This window comes from Monodon monoceros, unplaced genomic scaffold, assembly GCF_005190385.1.
Source record: "Monodon monoceros isolate NGI ecotype Baffin Bay Population unplaced genomic scaffold, NGI_Narwhal_1 Super_Scaffold_1, whole genome shotgun sequence".
Classification (NCBI taxonomy): domain Eukaryota; kingdom Metazoa; phylum Chordata; class Mammalia; order Artiodactyla; family Monodontidae; genus Monodon; species Monodon monoceros.
In genome coordinates this window covers 68389564-68409014 of record NW_021703765.1, presented here as the reverse complement: position 1 = coordinate 68409014, position 19451 = coordinate 68389564, and the positions used below count along the sequence as shown (strand labels likewise).

At 50.8% G+C, this 19451-nt stretch overlaps 1 protein-coding gene across 1 annotated transcript; it reads right to left on the bottom strand.

The window, feature by feature from the left end:
• Nucleotides 1-1160: 1160 nt before the first annotated feature.
• On the bottom strand, nt 1161-3580 carry TMEM211 (transmembrane protein 211). The gene is given in 2 exon segments (XM_029221973.1): nt 1161-1423; nt 3454-3580. Coding segments are annotated over 2 exon segments (390 nt in total).
• Between the last annotated feature and the right edge of the window lie 15871 nt (nt 3581-19451).

Genomic DNA, 19451 nt, shown 5'->3' with positions numbered 1-19451 from the left:
AGAGCGGTTCACTCTTTCTTCTGGGCAGTCTAACTAGAGGGGTACCAGCCTGGAGCTGCCTGTGACTATGTCTCTCGCAGGTAGCGGAGCAGGCATGGCTGCATCCAGCTACTCAAGTGAAGTCTTTAGAGCTCCATCTTTGTCTATCTGGTGGTTCCACTGTTGTCCATGTTGGCTTATACGGGTCCCATGCCCATCTCTGAACCAATCATTCTGACTGGGTTTGACTGGCCAGAAGGACTCATTTGTCCATCCTAAAGCCTGGGGTGGTCAGAGAGTTGCTGAGGGTCATTCCCCAAGGGAAGATTAGGGCGCTCTTCCCAAAGAAGGGCAATGGGTCTTGATAAGCAAAGGCAACAGACTGACTCCATCCCTGGCAGAGAGAGCAATGTGTACAAAGGGGTGGAGCTGTGAAGAGACCTACTGTGAGCTCAGAATTCAGTGTGGCTGGAGGGAGAGGCGCAGGGTTGGGTGAATGACAAGAAAGAAGCTGGAGAGAGAGGTTCGGACTGGATTGTGAGGGGCCTCATGTTCCCCAAATAACAGTGAAGTTTCCACATCAGTGGGATTGTCCATGGAGGGGTGAGATAGGTCCTTACTGCCTGACACCCCCTCAATCCCCACCCCAGCACTGGACCAGCTCTCATCTATAAGGGGCACTCACTAGATGTTTGATGGGAAAATGAAAAATTTTCAAATTCTCCAAGAGGAGGAGTTATAAAAAGGGAAGGATATTTTTATTTTATTCTCTCATAGAGAATATGCACATACTTATTAAAAGATGTAGTATTTGAGTGGTGACCACGGATTCAGAATTGCCCCAGGCACTTTGCATGAATAGATTTATCCTCACCACAGTCCTGTGAGATAGGGATTATAATAATTATAGCTAAAGTTTATTGAATACTAGTGCCTAACATCATGCTAAGGGCTTTATTTATACACAGCATCTTAAGTTAATTCTCATAACAACCCTATGAGGTAGGCATTATTTCACACACACTCCCATCTTACAGAAGTATACACCGAGGCCCAGAGAAGTGAAGTGTCTTGTCTGAGGTCACACAGCAAGGAAGCAGCAGAGGTGGGATTTGAACCTGGGTGCATGGTGATTTCATACAACTGTTGCATGGGCTCTTTTTGCTCCTCCTGAGATATTTTTATTTGCTCATTTCTGGCACAAGGATGATGCTCTCAGTGTCACTGGAGAAGAGGATGGTCCTCTGCTGGACCTCGGTCACGTGGAGCCACCTGAACATGGGCAGGAGGCTAGCCAGGACTGTGTGGAAGATGGCAGTCACATAGCCCCAGCCCAGCTGGCACTGACCACCGTGGTACACAGAGGAGGCTAAGCAGGCTTCCTTGGCAAATGGGGAGGCCAAGCTGATCGGGAAAACCAGCAGGCCCACAATGGTGGCGATGGCTAGAAACAGCAGCAAGGAAAACCAGTGTGTCGGTCAAGGAGCTCTGGGCTGCCTTTCCATCCCAGGACTCACTCATCCACCCTCCTATCCCCCCACCCATCCATCCATCCACTCACTTATTTATTGGTTCATCTATCCTTTTATCCACCTATCACTCAGCTTAGCCTTCCACCCATCTGTCCATCTACTCACCCATCCACTCATTCTCTCCATTCCTACACCTACCTATCTATTCACTCATCCATCCATCCAGCCAGCCATCCACCCACTTAGCCACCTGCCTTCCACCAATTCATCCATCCATCCATCTATCCATATTCCAGTCTACCCATTTTCCCCATCCTTCCATCCATCTATTCATCCATTCTTCCAGTAATATGTTTATTGATGCATCCATCAGCTCATCCACCTACTTACCCACCCTACTCCATCCATTCACCAACCCATCCATCCATCCATGCACTCATTCATCAAAACTGTTAGGCACTCTGTCAAAGGTACTAATGATACTAAGAAAATGAACCAGACACCTCCGCACCTAGAAGGCACTTCCCGTGCAGGAGAGTCACGTGACCTGCAGCCACCCTTCAGCCACTCTCGTCCACTTGAAGTTCCCTGCACATGCCTTGCTCTTTTCTCTATGCCTTTGCCCGTGATGTTCCCATTACCTGAAACACCCTTCTACATTTGGTTAACTCCCACTCATCCTTCCAGATTCATCTCAGTGATGCCTCCTCAAGGAAGCCTTCCTTAACACCTTCCACACACTGGGTCTGGTACCTCTTGGAGTTTTTCTTTGCATCCTGTGCTCATCCTCTTGTGCCAAATATCCACTGAGTTATAACTGCCTAATACACCCCACCCCCAGTAGACACTGGAGGACAAGGACTGTATCTCCATCCATTGATTCAACAAATATTTAATGAGCAACTATTACGTGCAAAGTACCGTGTTAGATGCTGGTGATATCAAGGCAGACATGTCCTTGCCCTCATGGAGCTGATGTTCTAGTGGAGAGAGATGCACAATAATCAAGCAGGCAGATAAGATATTATCAAGCAGGCAGGTAAGTGCTATGAAAAATGGAAAGCAAGGTAAGAGGAAGGAGACTCTAAGGAGAGGGAAGCTCCCTTACCTTGAGGTCATGGAAGACCCCACTGAGGCAGTGATATTTGAGCAAAGCCCTTAATGAAGTGGGAGGAGCAAGATGTGAAGATCTGAGGAGAGAGAATTCCAGGCAGAGGGAACAAGCTTGGTTTTCATGAGCAACAGAAAGCAAGCCAGTTTGGCCGGAGCATGCTGAGCCTGGCGGAGCAGGTAAGAGATGAGGTCATTGAGCGAATGAGGGCTTCATCAGTGGAGCCTCATCGGTAACAGGAAGTCATTGGCGCGGATAAGCCAGTCCGAGTGGCATGATTTCAGCTTTAACAGGACCCACTTGGCCAGAGTGTGGCAAACAGACTCTAGGGGGCAAGGGTGGCAGCAGGGAGACGTGTGAGGTGGTCACCTCTAAACCAGGTGAGAGATGGTGGAGAATTAATTGGATGAAGGTTCAGTCAAGACCTGAGCTAGATCATCCCAAGCCGATGTGTAAATTAGAGAAAAGCAGATGCAGCCGGGCAGACACAGCCCTGCAGTTTTCACAGCTTAGGAATTGGAGCATGGTTAGATTTCAGCAGCTCTCAGCCCTCAGCTGGATGCCCTTGTGCAGTGCACAACCTGCGCAACTGTATATGATGGTCCTGGTAAAAATGATGCAAAGTGGATGGATGGGAGAGAAACAAAGGAGGACAGACTATTAAGACTGGGTTTGGATAAGGGCAAGAGAGGGTGATGTTAAGGATACCATTCCCTACCTCCAACTTCTGGCTTGTTAAAGGACCTGGAATAGTCTACAATCCTAGGGTTTATCTCTGAGATTCAACTAGGAGGCAAGACTCTGCTTACAGGCTCATTCATCCATCCATCCATCCATTCATTCATTCATTCCACAAACATGTCTGGACCACATATGTGATAGAAGATTTACCTGCTGCTGCCTGCACCCCTGGCATTGGGCCGCTGCCCCTCCTTGGGCACAGCCCTTTGGGGGCTAAGGCCCAGGACAGGAAGAGAATTGCACTGAAGGCCAATAGGAGTCAACCTCCAAGGAGCATCACAGCTGAGACCTGCCAGGAAGAGAAAGGAGGGAGGGTGTTGTCTGGGGTGGGGGCAGTCTCTGCTCTCTCTGCTTAACTGATCAGCTACTGAGTCCTCAAAAATCCCACAAGATCTGTGCTATTATTATCCCTGTTTTACATATAAACAAACAGAGGTATAAGGAATTGGAGTCATTTCTCTCAGAGCACACAGCTACTTAAGAGGTAGAGTCAGAATTAAGATCTAGATCTACAACCACTATACCCTCCCTTTATTGAGTACCTGCTATACAGCAGAGTCACCAAGAGAGGCACCTTTGTAATCGGTTTTGAAGGCTGTGTAATCTTCCTTAGAGGTGCTGAACTGGGAGTCCCAACCCATTGTGCCCATTGTTGAATTTGGCAATTTGCAGTGACTTTCAACACCTTAGCTGTGGTTTTCAAACCTAGCAGCGCTTAGATAGAGGATGACCAGATAGGTGTGCACAGTTGTGCACTGCACAACTCCAGGAGATGCGTTTGGGATTCATCACAGAAATGCATATTGACTACAGTACTTTTCCAGCAGATGGCAGTATAGTGTCCTGAAGAAGGGGCACCCTTTTCCTAATTTGTACAAAGGCACTGCATGCTGGCAGCTGCTTTCAGGATCATCCTGGGTGTTTGCTAAGATGCGGATAGCCAGACCCCACCCCGCACCTACCGAGTCAGAGGTTAGAAGGAAGGTGGGCAGAAATTGGCTTTTTTTTTTCTCTGATGGGTTTAAGAGTGCCCCACCGCCAGGTCCCAGTGAATGGATGAGACCACGCCTCACCTTCCAGGCAAAGTCAGGAATATCATCCGGGGACCTGAAGGTCCCACAGCTCTGGTTCCAGCTGTTACCCTGAGGCCAGGAGCAGTAGGTGAGGACACCAAAGGAGAAAGTGGTGGTCTGGAACCAGGCAGGAGAGATGAGGCTGAGGGCTGAGATGCAGGTTAGGGAAAGCCCCAGAGTTGCCCACACGCTGCCCACCATCAGGGAATGTCAGTGACCTAGAGGTCAAGGGACAAGATTAGTGGAAGGAGAGAAACAGGGGCTGGCAAAGGTGTCCCCCGCTCCCCGGCCAGCCAGGGATCTGGTCCTGTCTTCAGATCACAGGCCATTAGCCTCCCTTCGGCCTGGGATGCACTTGGAGGTGTTAATAACTGGGGTGAGGGTGGGTCTTTTCCCTAACAAGTTCTGGAAGTCGAAACTCCAAATTTTAGGATGAATGTTAGTGCTTAAACAGACCTTGGAGCACAACCAGTCCTCGGGAAACGATCATCACTGGTCCATGTGAGCCCCCTCTCGTGTTTCATTAATTCATTCATTTATTCCTTCATTCATTCGCTCTGCCCATCAAGGCTTGCACTTTCCAAAAGGTCTGCTTCTACCCTGCCCATCAGCTATCTCCTCTCAATCCCTAACCATTATTTAATGTGTATCTTTTTGTATGGAGGTATTTTTGCAAAATCAATATTGTTCAGTATATGTGTATTTTTCATGTATGTAAATGGCATTGTTTTATATATTGCTGTTTCATGTGGTGCCACATATGACCCTTGAGGGATAGTCAGGTGGCACCTGAACCCAGCCTTCAATGCCAAGAGTTATTTAGTTTTCAATTCTCCTTCAATCCTTCTCTTTACACCAAGGAGAAAATGTCTGTTGGAGCTAAAGGGTCTTAGTCATCTCCCAAGCATCTGTCAATCTCCTCTTTTTAAAAGACAGGGAGCCCTGAGCAAGCAGTGGGGTCTAGTGAGATTTTGGGGATGTAGTTGGATTTTCCTTGTATTTGTTGTGGTGTTTTTGTTCTATTTTTTGGCATGATACTGGTTATGCATTTTAAACTAAAATCTATTTTAAGGAGAAGGAGAGTTGATTTCAAGTCCAGTCTTACCAAAATAATAAGAGAGGCTGGATGAAGATGCTGAGGCAGGATGGTGGTTTGCTAATAGCCAGCATTGTCATTGATGGTCAGAAGTGAGGCCCAGAAGGGCTGAGGCAGCCTAAGGGCACCCGGGGTCAAAAGCAGCTGAGCCAGCCAAGGGCACCTACACAGACTTTCCAGGACTTCAGCCTTGGGTTTCACTTTGGGACTCTAAGCCCAGCCAGCACTTTAAACGTGGCGGGGATCCTGGGCTTGGAGGCCAGCCAGTCCCTCTACCACTTCCCAGCTGTGTGACCTGCAGCAAGTTGCCCCATTGCTCTGGGCCTCAGCTTCTCCATCTGCAAAAGCAGATTCTAAATCCCAGGGGGCATGTGGTGTTGGGTTCAATCACTGAGCAGGATGATGTGGTAGAAAGAAGCAACAAACCACGTTTCCCCCATATGACCTTGGGGAGGTCACCTCGTCTCTCTGGAAATGGGGGTGGGGGTGTTGTGAAGGTTCTAGGGGGTCAGATGCAGGTGTGCTGCAGGGAGAGGGGCTGAGCTAAGCCTGGGAAGGTAGGTCAGGGTAAGATGGCACAGGCATTTTATTCCCAGGATTAGAAAAACCTCACGGCAGCTAGCCAGCAAATGAGACACGGCCCCTTGAGGAAGGGAGGATGGATTTTTGTCCTACACCAAAATCAGCCTCAACTTTGGGGCTGGCAGGATCCCGAGGGGTGTAATTCCAGCCAGGAAGCTGGGGAGCCCAGAGCTGACTGAGGCCCGTGATTTTGCCTCTCTCTGGCTGCCCCAGTGCCTCTCCGGGCGTTTCTGACCTTGAAAGAAGTTTTGTTCTCCAGATAATGTGCTCAGTGTCACCTGGGAAAATCACACCAACCGTCCAGGTGCCCAGAAACTTAAATGAGGCATTATAACCCGAAACCACATCCGGCCAGGCTTCAATTACCTGGAATCCACCTGAGGGAAACATGAAAGGGATTGAATATATTCTCCTCCAGCTCAGTGCTTAACTGTTAATGGCAGTTGACAATTCCTGAGCACTCATCAAGCCCCATTCTAAACTCTTTCAGTGCCTCATTCAATTCAAGACTGTGGTCCCTCTATGATAGGGTGGGTAGTACTGTTATCTGAGTTCCCATTTTACAGATGACTAAATGAAGCCTCAGGAAATGAGTGGTGGACCAGGGACTCAAACTCAGGGAATCAGGCTCCTGACTCTGGGACCTAAGCCCAAAGTGATATTAAGGAATTAGTTTAAAAGTCAAATACCCCAGTGTTTTTTAGGAGCTACCCAGGGTTAGAATTTGGTCAACGCTCCCACCTGCTCCAGCCAGTGAGCATGGATGGCCAGGGTAGCCATAGCCAGCCATGGCAGGAGGGGAACTGGGATTCGGGTATTTAGAGGTGGCTGCTAGAGCCTTGGTATGTCCCCATCATCCTGCTGTCCGTGTCCTCGTCTGTGAACTGGAAGGAATTGATCATTCATTCATTCAACTTTTATGTGCCCAACCCTGTGTGACCTTCACAGATACAGTGGTGAACAGAACATAGTGCCTGCCCTCAAGGAGCTTAGGGTTTCGTGGGCAAGGCAGACAAACAGGGTGGAAGAATATGGTCCATCATCCATCCATCCAGTCAACAAATATTTATTGAGTATCTACTATGTTCTGAGAACTGTTCTAGGTGCTGGGGGTTTAGTAGTGAGGAAAACAGACAAAACCACTGTCCTCATGGAGCTTACACTCTAGTGGGAGAGAGAGACAATAAGGAAATAATATATAAGATGCCTGATGTAAATAAGTGCCACAGAGGAAAATGAAGCTGGGAAGGGAGATGGTGAGTGACTGGCGGATGGTCAGGAAAGCCCCATGAGAAGGTGACCTTTGACCCTATTTTTTTTTTTTTTTTTTCTGTACGCGGGCCTCTCACTGTTGTGGCCTCTCCCGTTGCGGAGCACAGGCCCCGGACGCGCAAGCTCAGCGGCCATGGCGCACGGGCCCAGCCGCTCCGTGGCATGTGGGATCTTCCCGGACCGGGGCACGAACCCGTGTCCCCTGCATCGGCAGGCGGACTCTCAACCACTGCGCCACCAGGGAAGCCCAGAAGGTGACCTTTGAGTAAGAGCTGAGGGAGGAAGCCATGTGGATTTATGGGGGAGGAAATTCCAGGCAGAGGGAGGAGCAGGTGCAAAGGCCCTGTGGTAAGCGTGTACTTGGCGTGTTGGCAGAAGGGAGGAGGACCCGGTAACTGGAAGGAATGAGGAAAGGGGGAGAGTGGTGGGCCTTGTAGGCAATGATAGATCTTTGGCTTTTACTTTCTGAGTGAGATGGGGAGTCTGTGGGTGGTCTCGAGCAGAGATGTGACGTCACCTGTTCCAGTGTTTTAAAAAGATCACTCTGGCTTCTGCATGGAGGAGAGGCAGAAGGAAGGGCGAGGAAGAAGCAACCAGAGGCAACTTCAGTCGGTCAGGTGAGAGACATCAGTGGACCCGAGAGAGAGGAGAGAGGGAGGGTGGGGGCGGATTCTGGATCTTTGTTGAAGGAAAAAGGTAGGTCCGGCCAACCGGCTTTGCTTATGGATTGGACTTGGAGTGTGAGGGACCAAGAGGAGGCAAGGATGCCGCCAGGGCTTTTGACCTTGGCACCTGGAATGGAGGAGCTGCCCTTACTTGAGATAGGGAAGCTGCAGGAGGGACTGGTTTGTTAGGAGAGGTGGAGATATCTGAGTGTGGTGTAGCCTAAATGAAGTCTGAGATGTGTATTTCGCCAACCCACCGATCAACAGATGCAAACAGACACAGCGTCATACCAAGAGAAAGCCCAGGGCAATGTTGGGGCAGGCACAGAGGAGGGGCACCTGATCCAGCCTGGGTGCCAGGTGACATCCAGGCTGAGATCTGAAGATGGGCAAGTAGGGTTTAGGGGAGGATTTGACCCGCATCCCTTGTCTCATTCTCCTAGCTGCACAGCCAGGTCAGCCCTGCTTCTGGTGCTTTTCCAGCTCCATTACAAGTTGGCTGTGTAAGCTGGTCAAATTATGATGTAATGTAATGGCTCCAAGCCTCTGTTTCCCCATTGCAGTGGACTGAGTGTTTGTGTGCCCCCCAAAATCACATGTTGAAATTCTAACCCCAGTGGTGATGGTGTTGAGAGCTGGGCATTTAGGAATGCCCTCATGAGGTCATGAGGGTGGACTTATGAATGGCATTCGTGCCCTTACAAAGAGACCCCAGGGAGCACCCTTGCCCCTTCTGCCATGTGGAGACATAGCAAGAAGACAGCCATCTATATACCAGGAAGCGTGCTCTCACTAGACACCAAATCTACCTGATCTTGGAATTCCTAGCCTCCAGAACTAAGAGAAATAAATTTCTGTTGGTTATAAGCCACTTAGTCTGTGGCACTATGTTATAGCAGGCTGAGTAGACTAAAACACCCACCTGCAGAAAGATGGCCATATCCTAGACCAGTGGGACTTAACCTTTTGGAGGTGATGAATTCCTTTGAAAATAGGATTTAAAAGCATGGATGCATTCTTCATGCAGACTTACTTGTACACAACCCCCCCCCACACACACACACAGTATTGTAATTTCAGGGGCTCATGGACCCTTAAAGCCCATTATGGTTCCTGGACAATACTTTCCTCTCTCCCCATCCTGACCTCACATCCCTCTTCCCACCAGACTCACCACACTTCAGGTCAAGACCCTCCAACGTGGCCACTTCTTCTCAGGCTCCAGCTTTGAACATACGTCTGCGACCTCATAACAGGTGTCCTTCTGTTTGAAGGAAACATTCAGGCTGCTGAACAAAGCCCAAGTGTGTGATAAGCTGGCCTGAGGGGTGTGTGTGTGTGTGCGTGTGCGCATGCGTGTGTGTACGTGTGTGTATTTTCCTTCCCAGTTCCTTAAATCGACAGGCTTTCACTGGGCTGCTGGGTGGGTTGGGCAAAGAGGGAAAAGCCAGCCCCAAATCAGGATGGGGTGAGGGTATGGGGTTTCCTGGGTAGGAGAAGGCATGAATAGGGATTAACCGATCTACGATTAAACACCAGGTGTTGAAATTCTTGCCACTGTGCTCTCTACTTTTCTGCCTTGGTAATTCTAGTTGAGGTATATTTCTCTGGGATCTGGATATCTACCCTGCAGGCTGTAAACTTGCGGAGAGTAGGCACTGGATCTGAAAAATCTTTGTCCCCCATATTCAGCATAAAACTTGGCACAGAATAGGCGCTTGTCTTGTCTTTGCGGTAAGTGACAGAAGTGCAGCTCCAACTGGCTCAACTAGAAACGAGAAACGCATTGGCTTACATAAGTGAAAATTCTGTGGGACAGCTTCAGGCACAGCTGGCTCCAGGTGAATAAGCAATGGACCTCTCTTTCTCTCTCCATCTCTCAGCTCCATTTTCTGCTGAGTTAGGTTCGCTCTCAGGCAGATTCTAACAGTGTTGGCTTCTGGTGCCTCCAGGCTTAGCAGCCCCAGAGAAAAAAAAGCTCCTCTTTGCACATAGTTGCCGCAATTGCTGTGATTAACGCTCACTGGACAAGCTTGGGTCCCATCATTGTGGCCAGGGAAATGGGATGCTCTGATTGGCCAGACCTAGGACCTGGGCTCAAGGATTAGGGATTGAGGGTTGGAGAATGGGGATTAGAGTAAGCATGTCATGAGGCTCACCGCACTAGAACTACATGGACTAAAGGTGGGGGATGGGTTGGTTTCTAGGAGGAAAACCAAGGTGCTGTTAGCAGAGGATGGGCCGTGGATGCTGGGAAGGTGAGAACAAGAGGCGTCACTCTGATGCTATAAATGCTGACACGACAAATGAGACACATCAGTTGGTGCTGTCAGAAGCAGGAAGGTTCAGTGATGCCTGAGATGGAGGCTCAAGTCCCAGCTCTGCCACCCACACTCAGTGTGGCCTTGGTCAGGGGATCTCTGCTTTACTGGGCCTCAGTCTTTCCACCGTAAAATGAGAGCCTCTGGAATACACCAGGGTTTTGAAGAGATGATTGCCAGGGTTTTTTTTCCCACTCATTCAGTCACGTATTTATTCTTTTTTTTTTTTTTTTTCTTTCAATCAGTATTTGTGGAAGGGCTTTGGAGCTAGTCTGAACTGGATCTGAATCCCAGTGTGGTATCTCTCAGGCTTGATGGATGCACCTTCTCAGGTGTGCTTAGCTGTGTCCTTCCTGGCCACCCAGCGGCACTGGATGCCATAAGCCTCTGCTCACCTGCCCCTGCAGGCGGCCTGGGTCAGTTGCTGCAGCCACTTGGCCAGCTCAGCCTGCGGTGATGAGGCCTGAGTCGTGGCTTGGTCTCCCAACGACCCCAGCTGTGGTCCAGTCCGACCTGACTGGATCCTTGGCTGGGGGTTGGGAATAGGGTTCTGCTGCCTCCTCTTCTAGACTCAGGTGAAGCTCTGGGTGTAGAACTGGCTTCCCTCATGGCTGCCTGGAGGTGTAGGTAACACAGCTCAGACATGAGGAGCAGTTGGGCCCAATGGTCACTAATGGCAGACAGGAAAGGGGACGAGCCAGCAGATGAAGTTCTTGCCCTTTATCCCTGCATGTTTCACGTGGCTTCTCCAGAGATGCCCTGAGCAGTGGAACTCCCGGCCGTATTTTCTTGGAAAGCTGTGGCCAACTTAGTAAGACACGTCTTATATTTGCTCTCCCTCCTTCTCAGTCTCACAGTCCCTTTTCCTTCACTCTTGTTAAGCTGGGATTTCATCCCTAATAAGGCATTAGCTTATAAATCTTGCCTCAGGCTCTGTTTTCTAGGGAACCCAGGCTGTGATCCTAGCTGTGTAACCTTGAATGATTTACTTAACCTCTCTGAGCTTCAGATCACTTACCTGTGAAAAGGAGATAATATAGCATCTCTTATAGGATTGTTGTGGCGTTTAATGAGACAGCTCAATAAATTACAGATTTCATTAGTATCACTACTGTGAATGAGGCATTGGATCGTATCATGTGAAAACATTTATTCAACGTTGAACTCCATGAATATTTATTGGGGGTCAGCTCTGATTCAGGTATTATGCTAGTCTCTGCTCCCAAGGAGCTCACAGTCTAGAAAGTGAGACAGAGAAGTAATTGGGCAATTATACTACAGTGTCATCAGTGTCTAGTTGGGGCTAGAAGACTCAGAAGCTTCGGCATGGGGGTCAGGGATGGTAATCAGGGATGGCTTCTTGGAGGAGTTGACTTTAAAACTAAGATCTGAAGGACACATAGTTGTTACAGATGATGGAGGGCAAAGTGTTCCAGACAGAGGCCACGGCATGGGCAAAGGCCTGGTGTTGAGAGAAAACATTTCAAAGAATGTACTGGCTCTCCCCTTCAAGGAACAGGTAAATTACGGGAGAAACAAAATGAATAAATATACATCAATGAAAATGTGTGAATATGGTCTTTGCCAAGGAGTGTGTGAGTTCTAGAGCTGTCCTGTTCAATACAGTAGCTGTAGCCACGTGTGGTTATTTCGGTTAATTAAAATGAAACAAAATAAAAAATTCAGCTCCTCGGACACAATGGCCGAATTTCAAGCGCTCAGTAGTCATCTGCGGCTGATGTTGGACAGTGCAGATATAGAACATCTCTGTCATTGCAGAAAGCTCTACTGGACAGAGCTGCCAGTTCAGGACAAACATTCTGGAAGAGGGGGCAAACAATGGCAGAGAAGGGGTTCTGGGAAAGTCCCTGGGTGGCACTGTCCTCTCTCCTCAGGAGGAGAAAAGCCAGGGCTGGGAGTGGTGGGTGGGGTGTTGGCTCTGAAAACAATGTACAACCTGACACCTCTTTGGTCAGGGTGTAATCTCTGGGTGTGTGCTGGCTGGCAGCCTCTCACCTGGGAGGGAAGACACAGGAACACAGAGAGAATCAGCTAAGGTGGGGGCTGAGCCAGGAAGTCCCGCCCCTTCTGGGGCCAGGAGGGCTCTGGGAGTTGTAGTTTGGCACATCTGGGATTTCCCCTCAAAGCTTGATGTGGGTAGAACTGACACTGGGCATTTCTTGGGGTGTAGAGTTGGGGGTGGGCTGGCTAGGGCTGGGGACACACCTGGGTTTGGGGTTTCTGTGACAGGTGGCAGAAAAAGGACTGTCTTCTCCCTTCCCCCACTTAAGTTCTGGGATAGAGAGGAGAGGCCAAGATGGAGGACTAAGCTGGATGGGGAGCTGAGAGACGTCCAGTTCAACAGAATCCTCAGCCCACATGTTCTGGTTCATTGAGATGTGCCTGGGAGAGACAGGAAGTTCTGATAAGGTTATGGAGGAGAGATAGCAGAGGGTACCCTATCAGCTGTTGGCCATTCATGCATTTAACCCAATATTTATTAAGCGCAGTATTTATTGAGCACTTACTATGTACCAAGCTCTGCTCTAGGCACTAAGAATAAGGAGTGAACTAAAGAGAGAAAAGCCCCTGCCTCCAGAAGTTCTAGAGAGGACAGCAGACGATTTGCCTTTGCTCATATAATATACATGTAATGCAAAAGTCCTGCTTAAAGGTTGATTTTGAGGCATTTTAACTTTCAATCCAACCATTCTCTGTCCCCCACCACAAAGACTCCGCCCTGGGAGTGGTAGTCGTATTTAAAAGCCACTCAGTTGGGTCCTACTGATGGCTGTTCTCAAGACATCCAGATACAGGAGATTATTCTAAGATGTAAGACGTTGGGACTTCCCTGGTGGCACAGTGGTTAAGAGTCCGCCTGCCAATGCAAGGGACACAGGTTCGATCCCTGGTCCGGGAAGAGCCCACATACCGCAGAGCAACTAAGCCTGTGTACCACAACTACTGAGCCTGCGCTCTAGAGCCCGCAAGCCACAACTACCGAGCCCGCGTGCCACAACTACTGAAGCCTGCGCACCTAGAGCCCGTGCTCTGCAACAAGAGAAGCCACCACAATGAGAAGCCCGCGCGCAGCAACGAAGAACCAATGCAGCCATGGGCGTCATGGGGCCACTGCCTCACCACTTCTGGGTTCCATCACTGTGGGCAAGTCTCAGGCTGCTGCTCGATAAAATGCTGATACTTACTCCAAAAGTGCAGATTAAAAGAAACAAGAGATATGATGTGTGTATCTCCTGTAACAGGGGTGCCTTCTTACACACACACACAAATTGAGAGAAAGACAGGTAAGAGAGAGCCCTGCCAATTCTCCTGAAGCCACACAGCGTGATGTTCTTTTTCCTCTCTTTGACTTTATTGAGGTCTAACTGACGTACAATAAATTCATGTATGATTTTAGATCCTTCAGTTAACTCTCCGTACATTTCCTTCCTAAGGAAGAAAGCACGAGTCACAAATACAATTCAATTTATTCGTGCAAATATTGTTTACAATGTCTGTAAGCTCCACGAGAGCCTGTATATTGCCAGATGCTTCACCACTGGGTCCCTGACATCCAGCATACTGCAGGTGCTTAATAAAGACCTGTGGAATGAAATGAGTAAAGGATAGCAAAACAGGCATTTTCCCATTCAGGAGCAACTTCCTTCGATTCTCTCAACTTGTCCAAAAACTCTCTATATGCCTCACACCTCAACCCCCACCTCAACACAATGGCAGCAGGCGTGGCATACAGTAGGCGCCCCAGCGGGAGTGAACAACCTCCTGCCAAGCCCCTGGTCGTGCGGTCCCGGGTGCAATTCCCCTGATTGCCGCGAGGCGGCGCGAGCGCCTCGCGCAGACCGCCCCTCCACCCCCACCCACCCAAGCCGTCACCCGCAGCCCAAGAGATTCAATGGGCGAGGCTCTAACCGTGCGCCTCCTGAGTTCCCGGGCTGCATTAGGCTCTTGGGGGCGCAGACCCGGCGGCCGGTCGGTGTCCATTGCGGGGGATCCCAGCCAGAGCCGCGGGCTGACCCCGGGAATGCGGGCGGGGATCATGAACAACGTTCTGAGTCCGGCGCGGCGGGGTCGGGGCTCGAGGGCCGGGACCGCTTCCGGGAGGAGTGTCGGGGCAAACTCGTGACCCCTGACCTGTCTCACCGTCCCCCGGCCCCGGCGCCGGCCGAGAGCAAGGGTCCGCCGGCAGCTCCGCCCCGGGGCCCTCCGCGCAGGCGCCGCCGGCCACGGTTCCCACGGCGACGGGGGCGCTTCCACGCCCGAGGCCCCGCCCCCAGCAGGCTAGGCTGCGCTGGGCCGCGGACGGCGCGGGCAGGTGCCACGGACTGCGGGCAGGTGGAGGCACGGCGGGCCGGCGGCGGCGGCTCTAGGGTAGGTTGAGCGGCGGCGGCGGTAGATGGGGGCAAGCCATCCGCCCCCTGTCCCCGGTCTGCGAGGGGGCCGGGGAGGCGGCGGCCGGCGATGGCCGCCAAGTTTCAGCTCGGCTGAGGCCCCGGGAGAAAAGTTGACAAAGTTGGCCGGGGAAGAGGTGGGGACCCGGTGGATCTCCCAGGGCTTTGGGTCTGCGGGGAGGAGGCATCTCGATTTGGGAGCCGGGAGGTCTGTCTCTCGAGACTTGGGAGTGGATCCCGCGGGAAGATCCCTCACTGGGCAGCCAATGGATCCCACGCCACCCGGTTGAAGACTTGGGAGTCGATCCCAGGAGTGGATCGGGCGCTGGTGGCCTGGGGTCCCATACGATCCCCAGCCTGGGGGTGACTGTGGACGGTGATTGGAAACTGGGAGCTGGTTTATCCCTCTCCTCTGACCCCCACTGGTCCGAGCCTTGGGAGTGATTCGGAGAGGAGATCTGGTGGCCGGGAGCTGGGGTATCGCTGGAGATCCGTACCCAGCCTGGAACTGCTAGGATCCGGACGTCCGTGCAGGTTGGAGGCCCAGGAGGTGGACACTGGGAAGCGGGGGTGCTGATCGAGGCGGAGCCCGGGGCGAAGGGATCCTCCGGGCACCTGGGGCGGTGGAGAGAGTAGCGCGCGGGGCCCCACGGGCTCCGGGGCTCCGGACGCGCCCTCCCTGCAGGGCCTGCGCACCCCACCGCGCGCCTTCTCAGGGCAGAGGCGCCCTGATGGGATTAAGGCTCAATCCCCCTGCTCCCGGTAGGCTCGGGTGGCCCCCACCCCGCTGGCGGCGCTGCCTAGGGCTACAGGCGGGACCCAGGGGAAGGGAAGCGGCCCGTTGACCCCCGAGCCGGGCCCGACCTTTCCACACCCTCCTAGCACACACTCGGCACGGAGCCGCGGCGCCGCGCCCTGAAACCCTGCTTCTCCGCTGGTCGGTAGCCGGTCGGTAGTGGGGCTGCCGTGTGACCTCCGCGCGCCGCCTAGGTGGCCAGGGCTTCCTACCCGCGGGACTGAACTTTCTCCAGACAGGAGCTGCCATTACCTTTTGGAAAGGAAAGGGCTATACCTGTTGCACAAAGAAAGTGCTTTTTCTTTGCAGCTTCTTTGTGACCTTGGACAAAACACTTAACCTCTCTGAGCCCAGGTCTCCCTTTGGGGCAAAATGGAGTGGGGGTGGGGGTCACAGTCCTCCCTCGTCTGGGTGCCTGGCAGGATTAATAGGTATAAAAGGTCTGAAACAGGTACAGGCTCTGTAAATATTAGTGGGCCCTCGTTCTGTGGTCTCTCCCTTGTCTCATGCCCTGCCGCTTCCCCTCAGGTGTCTGAAGGAAGGCTCCAGAAGCCCAACTTGCGTCTTTTTAACCTGCAGGATTAGGCAGATATTTAACTTAGTCTTCCTTCCAAAGGGGTTTAATTGCCCCTCTGATCCCCCTTGCAGAGAGAAGCTCTAGGGTTTGGCTAATCAGTAACCAGGGCATTTGGACAAGACTTCTCCCTTGGCCCGGCTTTCCCTTTGCTAATCCATCGAAGCTCCTGGACAAACATGCATTCACCCCCAGACACCGGTGTCTCATCCTTGGGACAGTTCCAGAGGGAGTTGTGCATCCACTAGCCACGGTCCTGGTGGTTTTATGGGGAATCCTTTTTAAAGGATTTGCATGCTTGACAAGGGTGCAATTATCCTAGAGAAGTGCAGGGTTTCATTCAGTACAGTGTCTGGACGTGTGAGAAGCTCATTCGGTCAACCAGTGTGTGTATTGAGCACCTACTATGTGGCAGACACTAGAAATGGTGGGCCCAGGGCAATATAGGATCTGTCCTCCTGGCTTGCGATCTAGCTGTGAGCAATCAGCTTGCCCTGCAGTCCAGTGAGGCAGCTGTACTGATTCTTGATGTTGGGGGTATAACCCTCACCCCAGATTCTTAGTCTGGAGGTGCCCCACCCCCCCTTGGAGGTCCTGGGGGCTGGCTTTTATTCAGGGCTGACTTTGGCAGGAGAATGGAACAGCCCACTATCTGACCGTGAGCCTTTCTCCCCTCTCAGCATCACCAGAATACATCTCTGACCATCTCAGAAAAAGAGCCCCAGAGGAATGTTTTAAATGTGCATTCATTAATTAATTCATTCAACAAATATTTCAAGACACGATGTCAAAGAGGAGGCACACCCTTAAGGGGTAAATTCTTTGTGAAAAGAGGCAGTTGCCCAGAAGGAGAGAGCTGTGATAATGGGAAGAGGGGCTGATGGCTTCTGACGTGGAGTGGGGGATGGTGGGCAGGGGGTTTGTTTCTTGGAGAGCGTGCCTGTGGGTAGAGGATGGCGTTATGTGCTGGAAAGAGGGGACAGAAAGGCCTGGGTGCCTGGACGGAGGAGGGAGCATAGGGTGTTGGCTGGAGATCCTGGCAGGGGCCAGGGCAACCATTCCCAGGGGTTTGGACTTTATACTGGGGCACTGGGGCACTGTGGGAGTTTCTCTGGGGGAGAGGGATGGAGTCAGATGTGTGTTTTGGGAAGCTTGCCCATCTCTTGGGGAGGCTGGATGGGAGATGGTGTGCCAGGAGGCTGGGGACTGCTCGAAAAATCCAGGTGAGAGGTGATGACGGAACTGAACTTGGATAGAGACAGTGGTCAGTGTTGTGTTTCAAGAGCCACGCGGTTGAAGACCCCTTCCTGGAGGCATGGCAGTCAATCTGGAGAAGGAAACCCCCAGTGGAGGTGGCCTGAATATTTTAAGTGTCAGTATTTTCATTCAAGTCAGCAAACCTTCCTGAGCATCTGTTGTCACCTGCCCTGGGAGGGTCATAAACATCTGAGGGGACTTTACCTTGGAACCCTCACCATCTTCCTGTGTGAGGGGGTGGGGCTCGTCATTCCCATTTTACAGATTCAGGACTCAGTGTTGTGGTGGTGAGGTCTTTGTCAGCTGCCAGTGGCAGAGCAGGGGTTTGAACTTGCTTCCAGCTTGCAAATCCAGGATGTTTGGAGTTAAGGAAGTTGAATAGAGAAGCCACAAATGTTGGTGAGGTTGGGTCAGGGTGCAGCAGGGGTAAACCCAGGGAGGCTTCCAGGAGGAGGCAGGGATAGAAAGGAGGGAGTCGGCCAGGGAGACTTGGGGGCAAACCCTGGCGCTGCCCCTTCCTGGCTGTGGTCTGAGGCCATGGTATTTGGTTTGAGACTCAGTGTCCTCATCTGTAAAATGGGCTCGTGATAGGATACTCCCCTTCCTCAAAGGGTTGTTATACAAGTTGAGAGAAGCAGTGCATGGACATTACCAGGCGTAGTGTCCACACTGGTCTGTGCCCACTAAGTAGTGGGTATGATTATTATAATAGATGTCATCACGGCATGTCATTATATATATATATATATATATATATACACACACACACTATATATATAGTGTTTCAGGCAGGTGGTGCTTGCCTCTTCCAACCTGGTGTGTTTAGTGGGGGGGCGGGGGGGACGTTGGGCGACCACGGGTGACACTTGAGCTGAGTCTTAAAGGAGGAGAGGGCAAGGATGAGGACATTGCAGGCAGCAGGAGCAGGACAGGCAAAGGCAGGGCCATTAGGAGAACTGTGTGCTCATTGGTATACCCAGAATACAGGGTGTGCTGAAGAAATAAAAGTTAGACCATTGGCAACAAAAATTCTCTTTACACCCCCTGCCACTCCCTAAATACCCAAACAGGAAGGCTTTGGCAGGTTTGGGATCGAGAGGAGGGCGGGGGAATCTCTGTCCAGGAGTTTCACATTTCTTCCCCCACTCACCCATCCAGATTATAGGAGTGTGACCCCAGACAAGCCATTCCCCTCCTGGGACCTCAATTTCTTCCTTTGTAAAATGGGAGGATTGGAGAGAATGTAGAGAAAGCACATAACACATCAGAGCAACTGCTTTTCACTGAACCCTTTACATGTGCTGGGTTCTGGGCGAAGCTCTTTTGTTCTTTTTTAATTCTTCACAACAAACACAGGTGATGCCTGTTTTGGGGACCCTTGATTCTGCAGTTTATAAAACTGAGGCTTTGAGGGGTCCTTCTGCCCAAGACCACTACCGAAACTCCTGTCATTTACAAAGAAGCTAACAAACTTTGAATTGAGAGATACACACACATGCACACACAAATTTTTTTTTCTTTCAGTGTGATGGATATTTTATTGAGCATCTTCTATGGGCAATTCAAAAGAGCCTCTGCCCTTAGGAATTCAGTCCACAGAAATCTGGTCAATTGGATGGGAGGAAGGGAGGGGGAAGGCAAATTGAGATAAATATGGAAATGATTATGGATTGACTTCTGAGAAGTAGTATCGCCACATTTGCTAATTGCTCAGTTGAGTGACCTTTGAAATGTTGTATAGCCTTGTCTCCACTGAGAGTATAAAATACATCCCCAAAGGCTGATCTTTGGATATTTACATCACTGAGTCAGAAGAGATACACATACACACACACACACACACACACACAGTATAATAATAACATATAATATATATATTATTGTAAAATAACATGTAACATACCAAACACTTCAAAAATGGCAAAATGAATTTACGTTAAGTGAAAAGTAAAATCCCACCCAAGACCCCCAATCCCATTCCTCAGAGATAATGCAGTCAGCAGTTTCCCTCAACCCTCCAGAAACTTTCCACATACATATGCTCTGTTTACTTCTTTCCAAGCCCTTATCACACTCTGCTATCTTAAGTTGTTTTTTGGGGTT